Source organism: Mytilus galloprovincialis, chromosome 2, assembly GCF_965363235.1.
Source record: "Mytilus galloprovincialis chromosome 2, xbMytGall1.hap1.1, whole genome shotgun sequence".
NCBI lineage: Eukaryota > Metazoa > Mollusca > Bivalvia > Mytilida > Mytilidae > Mytilus > Mytilus galloprovincialis.
Genome location: NC_134839.1, coordinates 44,709,260 through 44,731,332, shown reverse-complemented (window position 1 = coordinate 44,731,332; position 22,073 = coordinate 44,709,260). Strand labels below are relative to the sequence as shown.

The 22,073-nt window shown below is 30.6% G+C and overlaps 1 protein-coding gene across 3 annotated transcripts in view; it reads left to right on the top strand.

Moving 5' to 3' along the window:
- The window catches only part of LOC143063655 (integrin beta-PS-like), a 60,754-nt gene that overhangs the window by 17,266 nt on the left and 21,415 nt on the right, over positions 1 to 22,073 (top strand). Inside the window, exons 3-14 of one of the 3 annotated variants that reach the window (XM_076235920.1) lie at positions 1,441 to 1,544; positions 2,660 to 2,764; positions 2,964 to 3,045; positions 5,147 to 5,278; positions 6,113 to 6,209; positions 8,856 to 8,879; positions 17,553 to 17,637; positions 18,231 to 18,317; positions 19,337 to 19,420; positions 19,702 to 19,776; positions 20,214 to 20,399; positions 21,322 to 21,401. In XM_076235920.1, the coding sequence (XP_076092035.1) occupies positions 1,441 to 1,544; positions 2,660 to 2,764; positions 2,964 to 3,045; positions 5,147 to 5,278; positions 6,113 to 6,209; positions 8,856 to 8,879; positions 17,553 to 17,637; positions 18,231 to 18,317; positions 19,337 to 19,420; positions 19,702 to 19,776; positions 20,214 to 20,399; positions 21,322 to 21,401 (1,141 nt within the window). Of the gene's footprint in view, positions 1 to 1,440; positions 1,545 to 2,659; positions 2,765 to 2,963; positions 3,046 to 4,166; positions 4,215 to 5,146; positions 5,279 to 6,112; positions 6,210 to 8,855; positions 8,880 to 17,552; positions 17,638 to 18,230; positions 18,318 to 19,336; positions 19,421 to 19,701; positions 19,777 to 20,213; positions 20,400 to 21,321; positions 21,402 to 22,073 lie in introns of those variants that run through there. The other 2 variants (XM_076235921.1, XM_076235922.1) reach the window with 2 other exon arrangements.

Genomic DNA, 22,073 nt, shown 5'->3' with positions numbered 1-22,073 from the left:
GCCTTATTTTAGTATTAGTATTGTCATCTGATAAAGTCATGCCGATTATAAGATACACAGTTTTTCTCTGCTTTCAAGTCTTTCTGTTTGAACCCGTCGAACTGAAACAATAATATTAATTATTTGGAAAACAAAAGGTCCTGGAATGGAGTTTTTTTTAATCTACAGCATTGTCCTATATAAGTTATAAATAAAGTTGAATTCTTTGCTTCGCTGTTTTACGTCATGCCCACTAACAAATTGAAAACTGTACCTATACGCCTTATTTTTAGTCCAGATTTTTAGTATTCGTATTGTTATCTTAGAAAGTCTTACTGATTAAAATACTACAAAAGGTAACAATTTGACAATTTAGTAGTGTCAACCCTGTGGTTATGACACGTGTATTAAGCATATTAATCCTGAATACAACGTTTGTTGGTGCGCCTGTCAGATGCAGAACGTACAGAAAAGGTAATAGGTAACAGGTGAATATACTATTGGTATCGGTAGCGGATTCGACCCGGAACTTCTTAATTATTGGCAATATTAATTACGTGGAAAACAAAAGGGCCTGTAGTGGTGTAATTTTTAATCTACACCTTTGTACTATATTAGTTATATATAAAGTTGAATTCTGTGATTCGTATTTTTACGTGATGACGGCTGACAAATTAGACCTCGTAATTTTAGTTTTATAGATAGAAAATTGCATTGTTAGCACTCTCATTTGTACCATTCTTGTCCGATTTTTATAAAACTTATAATAAGGTGTATATAAGCTATGTCTTGAACAAGTTCGAAAATCAGTGCCAATAATTTATTTTTAAAGGAGTTATATCCCATGGAAAATTTAAATACACCCCTTTAAAGGACATACATTTTTGTATTTCCAGTTTTCATCCAAAAACTCAAAAAACAATTTCACCAACTTGCAAGAAACTTTGATGAATTATTTAATTTTATCGACATGAGCTACCTTTTGATTTTTATACATTTGAGACTGTATATGTTTCGGAATTTCCAATTTATGGGGTTTATTCATTACATAAAAGGGGATTTTCCAGTTTTGGACAATAAAGCATTTTTTTTCTTTTTATGAAACTTTGGTAAATTGTTGATATCTGTTGTTTGTAAGCTCCATTATGATTTTATAAATTTTAAAATTTTACCTTTCCTAGTTATGAGACTTTATTCATAAAAAACGGATGATTTTCAAGCTTTTGGACAATAATCAATATTCTTAAAGTGCTTAGAGCAGTTTTCATTAAATTTTGATAACTGTTTTATATCTATTGAGATAACCTCCTTTTAGTTGTTTTATTGATTTCCGACATAACATTGAGAAGTTATTGAACTTTATTGAAAAAGGGATGGGCGTATCATGTGCTCATGGCGCAGCTGTTTATTTTGTAATTTCTAGTTTTTTGACAGCTATAAATTATGTTTTTTGTCTTTCAGGGACAGGTTCACTCACTCCAACTTCAAAGAATCCATGTATAGGACAGAAGATGTGTGGTGAATGTATAGCTGTTGGAAAAGACTGTGCATGGTGTGAAGAACCGGTATATTCATTGTACACTCTCTTTCTTTAAAGATTAAACATGTAATTTTTAATGCCCCTGCCATAGTGGAGGGAGCATTAAGTTTTACCCTGGTCCATCTGTACATCCTAAAATTGGTTTTTCGTTCTTTAACTTTAGTTTGCCTCAACCAAATGTTAACATACACAAGACTGATTACCACAACAAAAACAGATGAAGTATGAATTTTGGTTGCATCACTTTTACCATTCTAGAGTTATGCCCCTTTTACAAATGGAAAAATTGGTGATTACATTGGTTTTCGTTTCCTAACTTTGGTTTGATTCTACCAATTGTTATAAAACTTATACACAATAGTAGCATCACTTTAACTGTTCTAGAGTTATGCCCTTTTACAAATGTTTCTCCAACTTAAGTTTGCCTCACCCATACTTATTCTCAATGCTTATTACCTCAAAACACAGATCAAGTTTGAATTTTGGTGGCGTCACTTTTACTGTTCAAGAGCAATGCCCCTTTACATTTTTCATTTCCGTTCTCTAACTTTAGTTTACCTCAACCAAATGTTATGAAACTTATTCACAATGCTTATTACCACAAAACACAGATCAAGTTAGAATTTTGGTGGAGTCTCTTTTACTGTTCTAGAGTTATGCCCCTGTACAAATGGAAAAATTGCTGATTTTTTTTGTTTTTTCGCTCTTAATTAAATGTTATGAAACATATACACAATGCATATTACTGCAAAACTCGGATCAAGTACATGTTTGGGCAGCGTCACTTTTACAGTTCTAGAGTTAAGTCCCTTTTTAACGTTATATGCAAGTGGTTGCATCATCTGTGTCCTAGGGACACATTCCCAATTTATTTAAATCTATAGGATCAGATAGCCTCATTATAGGATTCTTGCACAACAATCAAACATATAATGAGTTCACAATTAGTGTTTGAGATCTACATGTTACTTATCAAATGCTTGTCTAAATATCACAGTTATAATTATTTATATGTACTGTACAAATACTAATGTCAATTTATTCTTCTCACTGTTGAGAACACAATGAAAACAATGATGAATGACCAGTACTGTTAGATTTTTAAAACCAGAATAAACATTTTGTATTGGATTTTTTCAGACCTATGATGCAGAAAACAAAGAAAGATGTAACTTATTAAGTGAACATTCCAACTGTAAACAAGAACACTTAGTCTTCCCTCAAAGCATTTTAAATAGAACAAAGGTAAGCTCATAAGCTGATACAGGTCCATGAAGGCACACAACTCCTCAAGATAGATCATTATTCTGGTTTAAATTTTAGAAAAACCCACAAATAGGTAAATGTTGTCAAACCACAAAAATTGATACCCACAAATTAAAGTACTTTCACAGTTTATCTTTAATTTTCCATCATGTTTATATTTATCATTTGTTTATTTAAGAACTCAGCACCAAAAGATGGAACCAAAACAGATAATCCTATCCAGCTACAACCACAGCTTATCAACCTTAAAATGAGACCAAGTAAGTCATACACCCTAACCTACAACCACAGCTAATCAACCTTAAATTGAGATCAAGTAAGTCATACACCCTAACCTACAACCATAGCTAATCAACCTTAAAATGAGACCAAGTAAGTCATACACCCTAACCTACAACCACAGCTAATCAACCTTAAATTGAGATCAAGTAAGTCATACACCCTAACCTACAACCATAGCTAATCAACCTTAAAATGAGACCAAGTAAGTCATACACCCTAACCTACAACCACAGCTAATCAACCTTAAATTGAGATCAAGTAAGTCATACACCCTAACCTACAACCACAGCTTATCAACCTTAAAATGGGACCAAGTAAGTCATACACCCTAACCTACAACCACAGCTAATCAACCTTAAATTGAGATCAAGTAAGTCATACACCCTAACCTACAACCATAGCTAATCAACCTTAAAATGAGACCAAGTAAGTCATACACCCTAACCTACAACCACAGCTAATCAACCTTAAATTGAGATCAAGTAAGTCATACACCCTAACCTACAACCATAGCTAATCAACCTTAAAATGAGACCAAGTAAGTCATACACCCTAACCTACAACCACAGCTAATCAACCTTAAATTGAGATCAAGTAAGTCATACACCCTAACCTACAACCACAGCTTAACAACCTTAAAATGAGACCAAGTAAGTCATACACCCTAACCTACAACCACAGCTAATCAACCTTAAAATGAGACCAAGTAAGTCATACACCCTAACCACAGCTAATCAACCTTAAAATGAGACCAAGTAAGTCATACACCCTAACCTACAACCACAGCTAATCAACCTTAAAATGAGACCAAGTAAGTCATACACCCTAACCTACAACCACAGTTAATCAACCTTAAAATGAGACCAAGTAAGTCATACACCCTAACCTACAACCACAGCTTATCAACCTTAAAACGAGACCAAGTAAGTCATACACCCTAACCTACAACCACAGCTAATCAACCTTAAAATGAGACCAAGTAAGTCATACACCCTAACCCATAACCACAGCTAATCAACCTTAAAATGAGACCAAGTAAGTCATACACCCTAACCTACAACCACAGCTAATCAACCTTAAAATGAGACCAAGTAAGTCATACACCCTAACCTACAACCACAGCTAATCAACCTTAAAATGAGACCAAGTAAGTCATACACCCTAACCTACAACCACAGCTTATCAACCTTAAAATGAGATCAAGTAAGTCATACAACCTAACCTATAATTAGGAAGAGTTTTAGCAGCAAATGATTTAGAGAGTAATGTTTGCCACGCATTCTTAATTTAAGAATTGAACATACTTTTGCGCTAGTCAAGATTTGATTTCACTAAAAATCCTTAAGAATTGGGTTCATGAAGACAATAGTTCAAAAGCTGTACATTTCTTAGGATTTTGAAACAAAAAGGATTTTCTTACTCCAGAAAGTCCATGGACACTTGTTTTGTAATAAAACTTGGCCATTCAAGTATACAAAACATATTCAACTTTTTTCTGAATTTCAAGTTTAATATGAATTTTAATATTAAACCAAAGTCAACAAAAACTACCATAAAAAACTTTATTTACATATAACTGAAGACAAGAAGTCCTACACAGAAGTGATAAAGTTAATCACTCTTTGTGATGATTGTTGTCTTGTCTCCAGAAAGTAACAACCACCATTCTTCATTGTTCTGTTTCTGATGATGTCAGCAGAGGTGACAATGTATTAGTTTGTGATAAAGTCAGTTTAAGTGGAACATTTAATGCAAAGTAAATGATATTTGGTCTGCAGTTGTATTAGCATTGACATTTATCTTTTCCACAAGATGGTTTAGCCCTACACCTTTATCCATGGTACATTGACTGAATATTTTGCATAGTTAACATGTAAGGGTTTTGTCATTTTAATTTTAATATTTGTAGTATATTAACTAAACTACATACTGGTGAGACTTATTTTTGTATTGACAGTTTGTTTACAATGAATGCTGGTGATTATGAAAAATTCTCCTTTTATTTCATTTATAATTCTTGACTTGTAAATACGAATGTCATCACCTTTTATGACTTCTAACATGCCTATTTTATTTTAGATGACCCCCAGAAATTTACCTTGAACTTTAGACTTGCCAATAACTACCCAGTGGACCTGTATTACTTGATGGACCTGTCCTACTCCATGAAGGACGATAAAGAAAAACTAGCTACATTGGGAGTTTTAATAGGTAGGTAGTTTATTGTTCTGTATTTGTGCTTATTTATGTAAATAGTTTTGATTATTTTGATACACAACTGTATGGTTTATATATACACTGCACATATAATATATGTAGAGCACCAAGCCCTCCCATAACCAAGAACAACGATGTTACAGCACAACATAATAAACTTTAAAAAATCTGTTGAAAAAGGCTAAACTCATCAGATTGATACTAAGCACCAAAAAGAATATTACCTAGACAGGGAAGAAACAAAATACTGATCTTGGAGTACTCATAGTTAATGAAAGCTAGTTCAAAGCTTGTATTCATGTGCAGTTGACCGCATCATACGATCATTTTGACATTTTTATTGGAGGTCAGTGTTAGACTTTTACCATAATTTGTCTATTGCATTACTACCCCATAGACACATTGTGACATACAATTTGATTCCTCAATTATATGATCACAGGTGATAATGTGCTATGGCATATCAATCTGTTTTTGTAAGTAGCAGTTTTCGTGAGTTTAGGAAAGAAATATATTTTCATGGATGGATTTTTGATTTCATGGTTTTGCCAAAGTCTGCATACAGTCAAATAGAAAACTTGCACTTTGTTGCACTTTCAAATTTCTTTTTCATGTATTCTCACCAAAATTGGTATCCAACCAAATATAAGGAATCCACAGTAAACAATATGTGTTGAAAAATATACAGTTCGAACTCATTTTATTTTTGAAAGAACACCTTAGAATATCACTGTTGTTAGCTAATTTTTATGAAAAAATGGATTAAAAATGTGACAGAAAAGATGATTTTAAGCATTTATTAAATGCTATGCCTTCTTGTATTGACAGCCAACGAAATGAACAACATTACAGAGAACTTTCGTTTAGGATTTGGATCATTTGTTGACAAAGTAGTGATGCCATATGTTAGTATGGCACCAAACAAGTATGTATTGAGTAGTGTCTAAGGGGACATGTATGTGTGATGGTTATAGTGATTTATTTATTTGGTTCAGAGGAATTTTTTATTTATAGAACCTGCTAGTAAAAAAAAATGTATGCGAAAAAAATATTTGGTCGTTGTGATTATTAGGTTTTAGATAATTTAGAGAAATTTGATGACAAGATTTGTTTTTAGGAATGATTTACTACTGGTTACATATACATGTAATTGACTTTGTTTTATTTTATGTATTTGATAACTTAGTTCACAGCATAATCAACATTTTAAATTAATATGAAGAATTAATTCTTTTTAATAATTTAAGGAGAAATAAGAAAGAATAGTTTATTATAATGAATCTTGATACAGTTGCAGGCTTTGGTACTTTTTGAAATTGAACTTTAAAATTAATTTTTATTTATAATTAAACCTCTCAGATCATACCTTTTACAGATATGTGATGTTTGCATGAAGGTTTCTCTTGAAACTGGCATGATGAAATCTTTGCATGAAACTTTTGAACAATACTAATAGAATGTAAATTTATGGCCCTGTTGAAATTAACACCAAACTTAAAGCTGAAATCCTTTTAGGTATTGTACCCAAGTCTTAAATAATTAAATTGGTGGTATTTTGCTTTATTGATCACATTACAATACATACTTCACTGAATTTTAACAAACAAATGATAATATATAATTAATAGTTCATAATTTAACCAACAATTTTAATTGTATTAATTGATGTTATCATTAACACCCATTTTTGTGTTTTTGAGGAAAGAATTAAGTAACAACACAAAAGAAACAATTGATTTGTCAATATAAAAACAGAAGACTACACTGTGTATTTTATTTAAGAATGAAAGTGAGGTCTAATCTTTGTCGTTGGAGAGCCATGAAAACATTTTTATTGTAGGTTTCTTTAAATGTAAAGTTATTGACTTCATGTTTCCATTTACAAACTGCAGATAAAGTCCACAAAAGACTTCATATAAATGTTCCACAAAATGTATATTCTGCATCATTAAATCTGCTCTGTACTGTTTTTGGCAAATCTAGACAAAAATTTAGGGCTTAGACGATACTAATCGCATCCATTTGAATATACAAGCTCGAAAACATGAACTTTCTTGAAAAATAAAGCATACCTTTAAGTACTTTTATTGAAATTTGAATATGAAAAATCAGCAATAAAAAGTGCTTTTATTAATATCCTTTTTTTCGACCAAAATAAAAATAAGTTAAGTTATTTTATTTTTCTTAACATCTTTGTTACAATATTACTTCACATTTTAGATGTGACTTTCAATTATTTCAATGTTTGTGCTGAATTTTAAGTACAGTTAACTCTCGTTGTCTCGAACTCGGTTGACTCGAAATTTCGGATGAGTCGAAGTTTTCACGTGGTCCCGAAATTTGTTCCATATAAATGTATGTAATTCGACTCCTGATGAGTCGAAATTGGATGAGTCGAAATTTCGGTTGAGTCGAACTAAATTTACGATCCCAAGGTTAACAAAAGCATTAAAAATTCATTATTTATCTCGAACTAGTACACATATGTCAAAATGTGACCTCCGGCATTTAAATGGATTGAAGAGTTAATCTGACAATACACGTGTAATTAAATTTCCAGTCACTGACCACTGTATTGATTTATGACATGCTATTTCCACAAGTGTTTACCTAAGATTATCATTTATAAATTTTTTATAAATAATTAGTGATGCATTGTTAATGTTCATGAAAAAGTATATAAAATGTTTACAAAACAATTAATTGTGATTTACACTAATGAGCTTGGGTGTGTATAAAGTAAGGATTATGACTTCCGTTGATGATCACCTAAAAACTACTCAATCGGCGTCTTTAATCTTGTTGTATTTTCTTTTGAAAAGAAAGAGTGAGATAAAACAAAATGAAGAGGAATCTAAATTTTCTAAAGTCTCTTGTATCCAAGAATAAACAATTTTGTCAACTATAAACGACCTGAATAACGGAACTATTGATTGGAAATTACTCTCTCGGATAAGAGCCATAGAAAAAGGTTGTAACGGAAACAATTGAAAAAGTAAAAATAATGTTATTATAATAATGAAAGACCTTGACATACAAGTACATCGATTTGATACCAGAATATCGATCTCCTTCCAATATTCACCCGGATTTATTTTAGCTTTACCAAGCTAAGCAAGAGTTGCGTCCCTTGTTCTGTCAAACTTCCGGTTTTCGTTTGAGTCGAACTATGTGTATCTCGAAATTTTTCTCTGGTCCGGCTGACTTCGAGATAACGAGAGTCGACTGTATCAGTAAAATCATTACAATAATGTCAAATTTAGAGTATATAGATTTTAACTGTCAGCTTGAAAGAAGAAAAAAGTATATACTGTATGTCAGAAAGCATATTAATTTTATAAATGGGATTTATTATATTAATTCAAGTGAATGATATATAACTTTTGATATGATATGAATGTGTGTCTTCTTTTATTTAATATGCACAGATTGCAATCACCTGTGACCTTTGTATCTTGCATAAATAGTTTCTCCAAGTCTTTACCTTTCTAAAGAGCATGGTAATTTGTCTTCACCCAATGCTTGATTTTGTTGTGATTTTGTGCATCATGTGACTTATCTTTGACCACAGATCTGCAGGCACAGACAAACCTACGTAAGTGAATGAAGTGATATAGCTTGCACGTTACCTATAGTCTTGCTGCTCTCAGTCAATCATATTCTTTGTCTCTTGATATTTGACTTTTCATTGGATATGGCTGAAAGATATAAACATGAAAAGTCTTATGTAGAAGACTTAAAGCATTAAATAGCTTTTAGTAAAATGTTGACCTAGTATCCAGATTTACAGCTGTAAACAAAATGAAAAACAAAATAAAATTGAGTGAATGTTTGTTTTTTTCATTTTGTTTTTTTCACCCTAATAGTTTGACCTTTTACCATTCACAGGAATTAACAGAATAGATTGTTTTGCAGTGCAGTATTTTTAACATTTGTACAGTTTCTGTAGAATCAGTAACTCCTTAGTGAGCTTTGATTAAAAACAATTGGTGAAATTTATAGATGGCATAGAAAAAAATCAATGTAGTTGCAAATTCACAAACATAGTACAAAGTTCAATGTATATTTTGTATATTTTTGATATGAGGAAGTTTATTTTCAAGTGAAAATGATTATGTAATTAAAAAACTGATAAAATGATTTTCTGTGTCTTGACTACTCAGTAGAGGACAGTACCTTCAAATTGAGAGTTTTAATTTATACAACAGATTCTTTTCCACTTCATTTTTAAATAAGATTATCTTTAATCTTCATCAGGTGAGATAAGTAATGAGGATTTAAATCAGATAAGACCCTTCTATCACGTTTCAGACTGAAACATCACACTAACTATCCACAAAATTCCTTTTCCTTTTACTGTTAAAAATCCTTGGTACAGGTTTTGCTGATTTCACAAAAAAATGTTCTTGGATTTTTTTTATTGTGGTTTTATATTTCCTTCTTTTTGGACTATTTTGTGTCAAACTTTTCTTGGCTCCAAATGAAGTGAACAATTTTAATTTTTGATCTGGGAATGATCCATTATGCTCTGGTATACATGTTACCTCAGTCAGTTGCATGCAGTGACACAGTTCCAGTCTAGGTATTGGTCTCATTCAAAATTACCAAGAACTTGTACAATATATTTTTATTGAGGTGTTATAATATGTTATTAAGCTATCTCTACCTAGAAAATCCATGAAAAACAATATTTGATGAAAAAAGATGAATCCACATATAGTATTAATATATGAAATGAATTTCTAGATACACTATTATTTTTTTATGATATATATTATAAAAGTATTATAATTTTTATGCACATTATATTTTATATATATATATATATATTTTATAACATATTTATTGTGTGTTTTATCCAAATAGGACATATATATTATCTCTATGAATAGTCATATTGGCTTCTTACTTTCTCTTTGTAATGTTGAAGGGTTTTGATATCAGTCATAGATTATTCACATTTCTTTAAAGTGGTTTATCTGGAATTGATTCTTCAAAACTTTATATGTCCGTTTTGATTAATATATTTTTTCTGTTTATTGATATGGTTCTGAGAATGTAACATGATCGAATTATATAATTTATTAAATAAGAGTAAAAGCTATTGTGATTATTTTCATCAAATGAATAAATATGAACCTATCAGCGAATAATGAAAAACTCTGGGCAAATGTTAAAGTTATCTTTTCATCTATGGAAAAATACACTGGATATTGGGAAGAAAAGTTTATTATTCTTTTTATATTTTCCCACGTTTTCTATTTGTTAATTAAACTTTTTTCATAACAGTTGTTTAATCCTTACCTATTAGCAAATGCGACTATGTGGTAACAGTAATTCAATAGCAGTACATTTCTGAAGATTTTTATTAGATAAAGGATTTTAAAAAAAATGTCCATATATACACACATGTTTTATATTGTAAAACTTAACCGTTGAAGTAGATAAAACCTATTCATTTTTTTTTTAATTTGAGGTATCATAGGACTCTTACTCACATATATATAAATCAGATTATATATATTTTTTTTATTAAAAATTACCATATTCTAAAAGCTTAAACACTGCATGAAATTTGAACTAAAGATAGTGGAAAAGTGCATGTAGCATGTTGATTTTAGAAATCAGCTCAAATCATCTTCATGTAATTTCTTGAGACAGCAATACATTTTCTTATGATCGTTTCATTTGCATTATATTGATAAATCTAGTCATTTACATACTACATTAAAGAAATTTGTTATTTGTAACCCCTATAGGGGCTTACTCACTAAAATGATTTTATTTTCTATAGGTTTTCTTGTATCAATTATATTTTTTTTTTCAAGTTTCAACAAAATGTATTCTTTCTGTTATTTGTGCTCTCTTTTTCAATCATTATGTAGAAATGTAATAAACAAAGCAGAAAAAAAATGATTTTTGCATCATAAGAAGGACTAGGCAATTTAACTAGATCTGTAACTAGATTAATGTTAATGTGTTTAAAGTGGTATGACATCCATCACAGTAGAAACATTGCTTGATTGTTTTATTTTAATGTGACAGTCTTCATTTTAAAATATGAAGTCAACCCTTACGTTAAGTTACAAAAATGATCTGCTGTTGAAGTTACATGTGGTTGTTACAGTGATTAGAAGGAAAAGTAGACATGGGTGATCTTGTGTTTTTCATTTGAACTATTCCTCTACTAAAAGATAGCTGATGTTCAGTTTCTATTCTTTTACATTTATTACAATGTTAATATATCATTTGACAATTTTACAATCTATGTCAAACTGTTGTCTTCACAATCACTGTAACTGAGATGATTTCTAAGTACAGAATAATGTAATACAATTGTAATTTATTTCTAATATTGGGCAGTGATTATGTTCCTGTTAGATTAAGTATGATTTGTTAAAAAAATTTATGAAGTAAGATTTCAACTCCCTCAGCCAAAGATCTTTTGTGTGTATTAAGGTCCTCTTTAGTCATAAGGTTCAAGTATTAAATTATTCATACATCCTTTGCTTTCAAATTTTGTGGTTTGATCATTCACGATGAAGGTTAATCAAGAAAATGCTATTTAAAATTAAATTGCATTCAAGCATTTTGAGAGTAATTTATGAAATGGGTGGGTGCTTTGGAATTAAAGAGTGCATTTGTTTCTAACCCAAAATTTTGTCATCGATGACTATCGTTTAGTAAACGTTAAACTGCTAGAAACAAATACATCGTTTAATATACTTTATCGACCCCACGTAGTCAGACAGAAATAGATTACACTCATGCACTGTAAACAAACAGGTAAAAGTGCGGGAAATAAATAACCAGGACTTTTGCGAAAACAACACGTTCTCGTAAATATTTAAACGACAGATGCAGAAACAACTTTATCGTTTACACGTCTCAACGATAAACGATCAAAGACTACACGACTATTTTGCGCGTACATCGTTTATGTGAACGATGTCAACGTTGACTAAAAAATGTAAGAAACAAATGGATTAAACGACTACGCGCGTAATCGTTTACATCGTTTAGGTTAGAAACAAATGCGCCCAAAGATGGTGATCCCTAAATTTCTTTGTGGTTGTATATTGCAGACAGAAATTCACACCTATACATACAAATTAAATGAAAGACTGCAGTTTAATGATTCTTAATTATATTAACGACATGATCACTGTCTTTATATTAGAAGAATGGTAGATAACTAAGAGCTTGATTGCTTTGATGATCATAAATAAATTATCATAATCAGAGAAATTTAACAACTGTTACTAACAAGCCATAATCCAAGGTATCAAGTTAATATAAAAGCAGGTTTGTTTTGAAGTAATGGATACTTTACAAATGGAAAAATTGCTGAATTCTAACTTAAGTTTGCCCCAACCAAATTTTATGAAACTTATACAAAATACTTTTAACCACAAAACTCAGATCAAGGTCAAATTTGGGTAGGTTCACTTTTACCTTTCTACAGTAATGTCCCGATATAAATTTATGTTGTTTTTAAGTGGGGGCATCATCAGTGTCGCATGGACACATGCGATACATTTCCTATTTATTTTTAGTTGCATCAAATTTTCAGTAATCACAACTGGAAGGTCAATGTGATATAAATGAACTATTTAAAGGTGGTTATGTCAGTCGGACTGGACTCATATGACCTTTACCTTATTTTCATGGACCTGTAGTAAGACATTGCTTTCAAAGATATGATAAAATTCAGACATAATCTGAAAAACAGGCAAGATATTATAGTATGTGAACTCTTGATGACTCAATATAAATTGTTTTACTTCAGTACATTAGATTACTTTATTTTGGCTATTGTAATTCCATAACGCATGCTAATGATCTTGTAAACTGGATTAGATAAGAAAATCTTTTCTATTTTCATTCCAACAAAAATTGCACAGTAGTTTACAAGACTGCACCAACCATTACGTTTAGTGTTTAATTGTATACACCTCAAAGGGTGGCTAGGGGATTTGGAAATGTTGAAGTCCTCCAGTCTGATATTTTAAGAACTATTACAACAGGTTTTTTTTTTTTTTTTTAGATTTTATGGCTTTTCAAAAGACCTGTATCAGTCAAATTACAATTATCTGTTGCCATTATAAGTTGATACTAGCTTACAGAATGAATATTTAGCTTTGAATGTACATCTATAATTATATTTATTATACTACTTAATGTATGCAAAATTTATTCTGTAATATTATACAAAAATGTTAAGATAGTCAGAAAGATAAATTAGTTTCAAAGTGTGGCGTATTAGGTCACTAACACACTATGAAACTAATTTATCTTACCGACTATCTTAAAATTTATGTAAAATTACCAAAAAAGTAAATAAATTTCATGTCAATTGAAGTTTTTTGGCATATATGGTTTTTGTTTTCATTAAATTCTTCTGCCAAATGCATTTTTAAAAAAGATTGATTTTCTGCTTAAAGTACTTCAAAAAAGCACACGTAAAATCAAAAACTAAACTTGAGCATCAGTGTACAATGATTACTCAATTCAGTGTTGATAAACCTTGTACTTTTACTCAGTCAGTTTGGTCATTGAATAACAATAGGCTGTCCTATATTTTGACCAGATAAATGGCCTAATTTATCAACTATGTATGTTATGAATGGGACAAAAGAACTTTCAATTCTCAAGACTAAATATATTTAGTGTAGGTTTATATACAAACTTAGACGACAACATGGAATTGTAATTTGACTGGTACTGGCATGGTCTTTTGAATTTGGAAGGATTTTCAAAAATAAGCTTCAATCAAATATTTTTATGGAGTTTTGTCTATTTGAAATTTGAATCATTTGGAAAATAGATATTATAAGTGTTCTCACGCCAATATTTATTTTAAAATATGTGTTTGTCAAATGAGAAGATCATTTATATGTCCAACAAGTTCTACAATCTGGGTTGATAGATCCAATACACAACTCTAAACTGCCATATATTCAACCAGATGTGAAGGTACCTTGTCTTGATTCAGGAAGATTCCTTAGCCAAAGTTTTTGTCCTTTTGAGGATTGTTTTATTTAATAACTTGGTTTTCGCACAATAACTTTAGTATAAGTTAATAGAAATCAATGAAATTTAAACACAAGATTTATGACCACAAAAGGAAGGTTTGGGATTGATTTTGGGAGTTGAAGTCTCAACAGTTTAGGAATTAGGGGCCAAAAAGTGGGTCAAATAAGCATTTTTCTTGGTTTTCGCACCATAACTTAAGTATAAGTAAATAGAAATCTATGAAATATAAACACAAGGTTTATGACCATAAAAGGAAGGTTGGGAGTGATTTTTATACGACCGCAAAATTTGAAAAATTTTTCGTCGTATATTGCTATCACGTTGGCGTCGGCGTCGTCGTCATCGTCGTCGTCGTCGTCCGAATACTTTTAGTATTTTAGTAAAAGTGAATGGAAATCTATGAAATTTTAACAAAAGGTTTATGACCACAAAAGGAAGGTTGGTATTGATTTTGGGAGTTTTGGTCCCAACATTTTAGGAATTAGGGGCCAAAAAGGGCCCAAATAAGCATTTTCTTGGTTTTCGCACTATAACTTTAGTTTAAGTCAATAGAAATCTATGAAATTTTGACACAAGGTTTATGACCACAAAAGAACGGTTGGGATTGATTTTGGGAGTTTTGGTTTCAACAGTTTAGGAATTAGGGGCCAAAAAAGGGCCCAAATAAGCATTATTCTTGGTTTTCACACAATAACTTTAGTTTAAGTAAATAGAAATCAATGAAATTTAAACACAATGTTAATGACTACAAAAGGAAGGTTGGTATTGATTTTGGGAGTTTAGGTCCCAACAGTTTAGGAATTAGGGGCCAAAAAGGGACCCAAATAAGCATTTTTCTTGGTTTTCGCACCATAACGTTAGTATAAGTAAATAGAAATCTATGAAATTTAAACACAAGGTTTATGACCATAAAAGGAAGGTTGGTATTGATTTTGGGAGTTTTTGTCCCAACAGAATAAGGGGCCCAAAGGGTCCAAAATTAAACTTTGTTTGATTTCATCAAAATTGAATAATTGGGGTTCTTTGATATGCCGAATCTAACTGTCATGACTGTGTATGTAGATTCTTAACTTTTGGTCCCGTTTTCAAATTGGTCTACATTAAGGTCCAAAGGGTCCAAAATTAAACTTAGTTTGATTTTGACAAAAAATGAATCAGTTAGGTTCTTTGATATGCTGAATCTAAAAATGTACTTAGATTCTTGATTATTGGCCCAGTTTTCAAGTTGGTCCAAATCGGGGTCCAAAATTAAACTTTGTTTGATTTCATCAAAAATTGAATAAATGGGGTTCTTTGATATACCAAATCTAACTGTGTATGAAGATTCTTCATTTTTGGTCCTGTTTTCAAATTGGTCTACACTAAAGTCCAAAGGGTCCAAAATTAAACTTAGTCTGATTTTAACAAAAATTGAAATCTTGGGGTTCTTTGATATGCTGAATCCAAAAATGTACTTAGATTTTTTATTATGGGCCCAGTTTTCAAGTTGGTCCAAATCAGGATCTAAAATTATTATATTAAGTATTGTGCAATAGCAAGTCTTTTCAATTGCACAGTATTGCGCAATGGCAAGAAATATCTAATTGCACAATATTGTGAAATAGCAAATATTTTTTTAATTAGAGTTATCTTTCTTTGTCCAGAATAGTAAGCAAGAAATATCTAATTGCAAAATATTGTGCAATAGCAAGATTTTTTTTTAATTGGAGTTATCTTTCTTTGTCCAGAATCAACTTAAATCTTTGTTATATACAATATACAATGTATATTCACTTTTTACTACCAACTGATAAATTAAAATAATCTTTACCATTCAGTGATAACAAGCAGTTTTTTTACATCTTAATATTTTATGATGTATTTAAATGAGTAGTTATTGTTGCAAACTCCATTAGAAATTTTAATTGAGATTAGTTTTGGAATAAGGGAAAGGGGGATGTGATTAAAAAAATTGGGTTCAATTTTTCTCATTTGAAATTTCATAAATAAAAAAGAAAATTTCTTCAAACATTTTTTTGAGAGGATTAATATTCAACAGCATAGTGAATTGCTCTAAGAGAAAACAAAAATTTTAAGTTCATTAGAACACATTCATTCTGTGTCAGAAACCTATGCTGTGTCAACTATTTAATCACAATCCAAATTTAGAGCTGAATCCAGCTTGAATGTTGTGTCCATACTTGCCCCAACCGTTCAGGGTTCAACCTCTGCGGTCGTATAAAGCTACGCCCTGCGGAGCATCTGGTTGGAGTTTTGGTCCCAACAGTTTAGGAATAAGGGGCCCAAAGGGTCCAAAATTGAACTTTGTTTGAATTCAGCAAAATTTGAATAATTCGGGTTCATTGATATGCCGAATCTAACTGTGTATGTAGATTCTTAAATTTTGGTCCCATTTTCAAATTAGTCTACATTAAGGTCCAAAGGGTCAAAAATTGAATTCTTGGGGTTCTTTGATATGCTGAATCTAAACATGTACTTAGATTTTTTATTATGGGCCCAGTTTTCAAGTTTGTCCAAATCGTGGTCCAAAATTAAACTTTGTTTGATATCAACAAAAATTGAATTCTTGGGGTTCTTTGATATCCTGAATCTAAACCTGTATTTAGATTTTTGATTATAGGCCCAGTTTTCAAGTTGGTCCAAATTGCGGTCCAAAATTAAACTTTGTTTGATTTGAACAAAAATTGTATATATGGGGTTCTTTGATATATGCTTAATCTAACGATGTATTTAGATTTTTGATTTTTGGGCCTGGTTATCAGATCGGTCCACATTGAGGTCTAAAGGGTCCAAATTTGAACTTTATTTGATTTCATCAAAAATTGAATTCTTGGGGTTCTTTGATACGTTGAATCTAACCATGTATTTAGATTTTGGATATTGGACCATAATAGGTAATGTCCAATTTAAAATTTAAAGTTTTTAAGTTTAAGTTCTTAGACCACATTCATTATGTGTCAGAAACCTGTGTTGTGTCAACTATTTAATCACAATCCAAATTCAGAGCTGTATCAAGCTTGAATGTTGTGTCCATACTTGCCCCAATGTTCAGGGTTCGAACTCTGCGGTCGTATAAAGCTGTGCCTTGCAGAGCATCTGGTGTTTTTTTTTTTTGTTGTATGTTGCATGAACAGAATATCTTGAAATTAAAAAGGATTTTTTATTTTTTTATTTTTGTACCTTTATGATATATATAAAAAATAAACATGTTTCCCTTTTTTTGATAATCTAGAATCAATAACCCCTGTGACCAATGTGAGCCTGCTTATGGATTTAAAAACCAGCTGCCATTGAACGGAGATCCCAGTCTTTTTCAGGTGTAATATTATATTAGTCACTTAATTTTCAACTGAAATTTCAAATATCAAATCATGATGCCTAAAAGGTTCATGCATAGTATGTCAGCATAGCTAAAAATTTAAGCAAGGTATTTAAAAGTCTCTTTCATGAGGACATTATAGAGTTTCATGAAGTATTACAACATGTTGTCATTGGCTGTTCAAATAGATTGAATAACAAGTAAAATAAATGGGATATCTGTGATGTTTTCCATCATGCATGTGTTAGTACTTGATACTTCTTCCTTGACTCCCTTTTAAAGAACATTATTAAAATCAATAAGTTTGAGTGTACATACAGTTTTGAAATGAGTAAACCAAAAAAATATACCTTAAGGATCAACAAATATTCTGTCAAAGATTTTGTTTTAGGACATCTGTCACATTATCAACTTGTCATTTGCAGTTACTTTAAATTTATGCTCCTGGGGAAAAAGAATTTAGTCCCTGCCAAGCACAACACTATGTGCATTCTTGTTGGTCTAGTTTGCTTGTCCCAATGGAAATATAAAACTTGTTTCAAATGCCCTATTCTTATTTTTTTTAAGTGCTTATATTTCCTTGTTTTACAGACAAAAGTACAAGAGGCTAAAGTGTCAGGAAATTTAGATGCACCAGAAGGTGGTTTGGATGCTGTGATGCAAGCTATTGCATGTGAGGTAAGTTTCAGGTTATCTTGACTTATGGAAATGACATATTTCTGCATAAATGAAAATTAAATCCTTTCTTTTTGACTTAAATATTATTTTTTAAAGAATGCACAGATGATACAGTTTTCTAACAAGTTATCCCTAAAAAAAACTGCATATCAAAAATTTCTCCTGTTATTAGGCTTTTACCGACTTGGCAGTGGTTATGACATGCCAAATGTCCCGCTTTCAATACAGTTGTTTCTAAAAAAAATTTTTAAAAATTGGAGTTAGCTGTTTCATTTGGACAGACTATGTGTTACAAGACATCTTATCATGCCAAATCCATGTACCAAATGTTAGATAGACAATCATTGCATCAAATTAAAGTTTATATTAGAAACCAGTGTCTGGTGATTCTTACATTAATGACACAAATGAACCAATACATTTATATATACTAAACTATAAAGGGAGTTCGCTTCTCAGTTTCAAAGTAATTAACTTTTCAAAACACTAGTTTATATAGATAGGGGGTTATTAAAGGAATCCAAAGAGCAAAAAAAATATATAGGTCGCCATGCTTGTTTTCGAGATATATGCCATTGAAATTTTGGTGGGAAAATATTCTCTCTTGACTTTTCATAGCTTTATCATTGACAAGTTGACGTTCTCAAAAACTGTTCAAAAGTAATTAAAATTTTATAAGACTTTTACAGATTGCTTATCATTATACATGTAAAAGATTTATAAAAAGAAAAATGGGGGTCACTGGGCAAATTTTTTCCTGGCATTCAAATGGATGAAACCAGAGGATTCCGAAAATCTGTCAAAAAATCCAAGACATGACAAGCCAGCTTCCTTAAAGTCATATGTGCATGTGTTTTATATTTATTATAAATCCATAACTTATAATCAACAAAAAGTTTTACATTTGGTGATTGTTGATAGAAAAAAAATGGCTGTTAATTAACTTTCAACTTTTAATGTCAAATTTATTGATTATAACCTTGATCATGAACCCATGGATTTGATAAATTTATTTTTAGAGTCAGATTGGATGGAGAAACCCCTCCAGAAGAATGTTGCTATATTCAACAGATGCTGGTTTTCACTTTGCTGGTGATGGAAAGGTTAGTTTGTTAATGTATGAAATTATTATTATTTTTGTATTACCTGAATTTATGTTAAACTAGTACTCATTGTCATGTAATAGTTGATTTAAAACTGACTTATGATTTGAGCAAGTGAAATAAAAATCTTAAATTACTCAGCCTTATTCAGCCTTTCATATTTTCTCAAAATGTAAGAAATGTAACTTCCTTTGGACAGATTCAATCCATACAATGAGTAGGAAAAACAAGACAATCTTTATCTGTTGTAACATTTTCATTGGTTATTTTTTATCTAACAGCTTGGTGGTATTATAAAGCCAAATGATGGACAATGTCATCTAAGTAATGGTATATACACAGAGAGTTCAACTCAGGTAAGAGATATAACTTAATGGTTAAAAAAGGCATTATGCATGAAATATTTGCCACTTGACAAATAAGCTTAAGCAGATCAATAAACCCAAATGAAAACAGCGGAAAGTTTCCATGGCTATAACAAAACCTGGTTTCTTATTATTTTTATGTGCACCTACAAAACTAGGGGATATTTGTTTATTTTATTCAACCCCCTTTTTCCCCCCTAAAGTTATGGTCTATTAACTTGGAAACTTTGGCAAATTTGTGATTAATACATCAATTTTACTATGAAGTTAAGTGAAGCAATGATTGTTTTGAATGACATTGTTTGAAGTTGAATATAGTTGAGGTACATCAAATCATTTTGAAAATTATTGATACTGATAAAATTGCTCTTGTAGACGAGTTATTGTAAAATAATTAAACAAGTATTAATTAATATGGAACTTTTCAGGATTATCCATCAATCAGTCAGATTGCTGCTAAGATAGAAGAAAAGAATGTGAACTTGATTTTTGCCGTAACAGAAAAACAAGTGGATATCTACAAGCAGTTGAAGAACTTTATTCCTGGGTCTGTGACTGGACGTTTAGCTGATGATTCATCTAATATTGTAGCTCTTGTTAGAGATAACTATCAAGTAAGGACTCAAAAAAGCATGAATGATGTATATAGATTGAAATAAGAATTCCAAAAATGACAATATACATTGATTGATTTCTGATAAGATATACGCAAATTAAGAAAAGCACAGTTTCTTATTTTCATTTTGTAAAGTTTCTAATTTCTTTGTATATCTATGAAACAAACTAAGTTTATTAAATTGTAAGGAATCAAGAAGGTGAAAACCATAATTGTTATAATTTATAACCTTTAAAAACAAGGAATTTCTTAATATATGGGACAAACATCTGATATCAAAAACTGTAAAGTAAACTCTATGTCTGAATATTCACATAAAACATTATGAGAGTATGAGTCATTTATGATTACTTTTTAAAGGATTAAGAACTATTTATTGAAGTGAATTCTTTAGTGGTCAGAATAAAAAATATGTTCTGATCAAATTATTTGTGACAATTTTGAAATGCATGTCTTGATTTATGATTTTTGTCTCGCCCTTTCAAAGTCACAAAGACAAAACTTAGGTGTGCTGCTCGTGAAAGCAGCATTAACAATATTTTAGTATGTATTGGGGGCAATGCAAGGGGAACTATTAGTCATATTTTAATGATTTTTGGTATGATGATGTATATACCGTGGCATATTCATGGTCCTAATGACTTTAAAACTTTTCATAGTTTAGATCTCAAAGTTTGTGATGGAGTTATTTTCAGTGGAGCCACTTATAGCAAGTCAGCAGTATTTGATAAGCATTTGTATTTACATTGTCATTTCTCATTTGGAGATTATATGACCCAGCCATTTTAATTTCTTCATTAATTTGTATTATACTATTAAATAACATACAAGCGAGGTATATCTCTGTGTCAACAGTTTATTCTGTTTGTTTGTCCCTTATTAACAAATTTTACCTGTCTACCTTTTCATATTTTTAACAGAAAATTACTTCTAAAGTAGAGATGAGCACCACTTCAGGAGCTGAGGATGTTATCATTAGATATTTCTCCAGATGTAAGAAGTAAGTAATTTGAATAAAGAGTAAAAATTTGTTGTCATAATGCTGAATGTGAGATTGTAAATTTATTTAAAGAAAACATAAGTGCTATGGTACATGTACAAATAAACGTTAATGAATACATTAGTACTATGGTACATGTACAAATAAACGTTAATGAATACATTATTACTATGGTACATGTTACAAGTTGATGAATATGGAAATACCATAAATGACAGATCAGTTGTATTCTATTAAATTATAGCAAGTTTAACTTCTGTCCAATACTTTCTTGTAACCAGATTTTCAAAAGAAAAATAGTTATTGATTTGGGGATGTACAGTTGGTGGGTGGGTGGCCGTCAAATGCTTTGACACAATCTTTTCAAATATATATGTTATTGTTTATTGCGACTTAATGAGGGTCAATTCAATTTTCATGATTTTATCTTTTCTTGATATTGAGTTGTCGTCCTTTTAGTCACCAAAAGTTATATGATTGAGTTATTTCCCTTTGAACAGAAATTGTGATTTGCAAATATCACTTTTTTTTTAGATAACAAAAATTTTATTTAAGGATAAATTTCATTACATAACATTGTGTAAATAGAATTGATGACTTTGATAGATAGGTTGTCAATCTATATTAGTTTGTGACAAACAAAGAAAAAATATTGGGAACTATTAATTATAT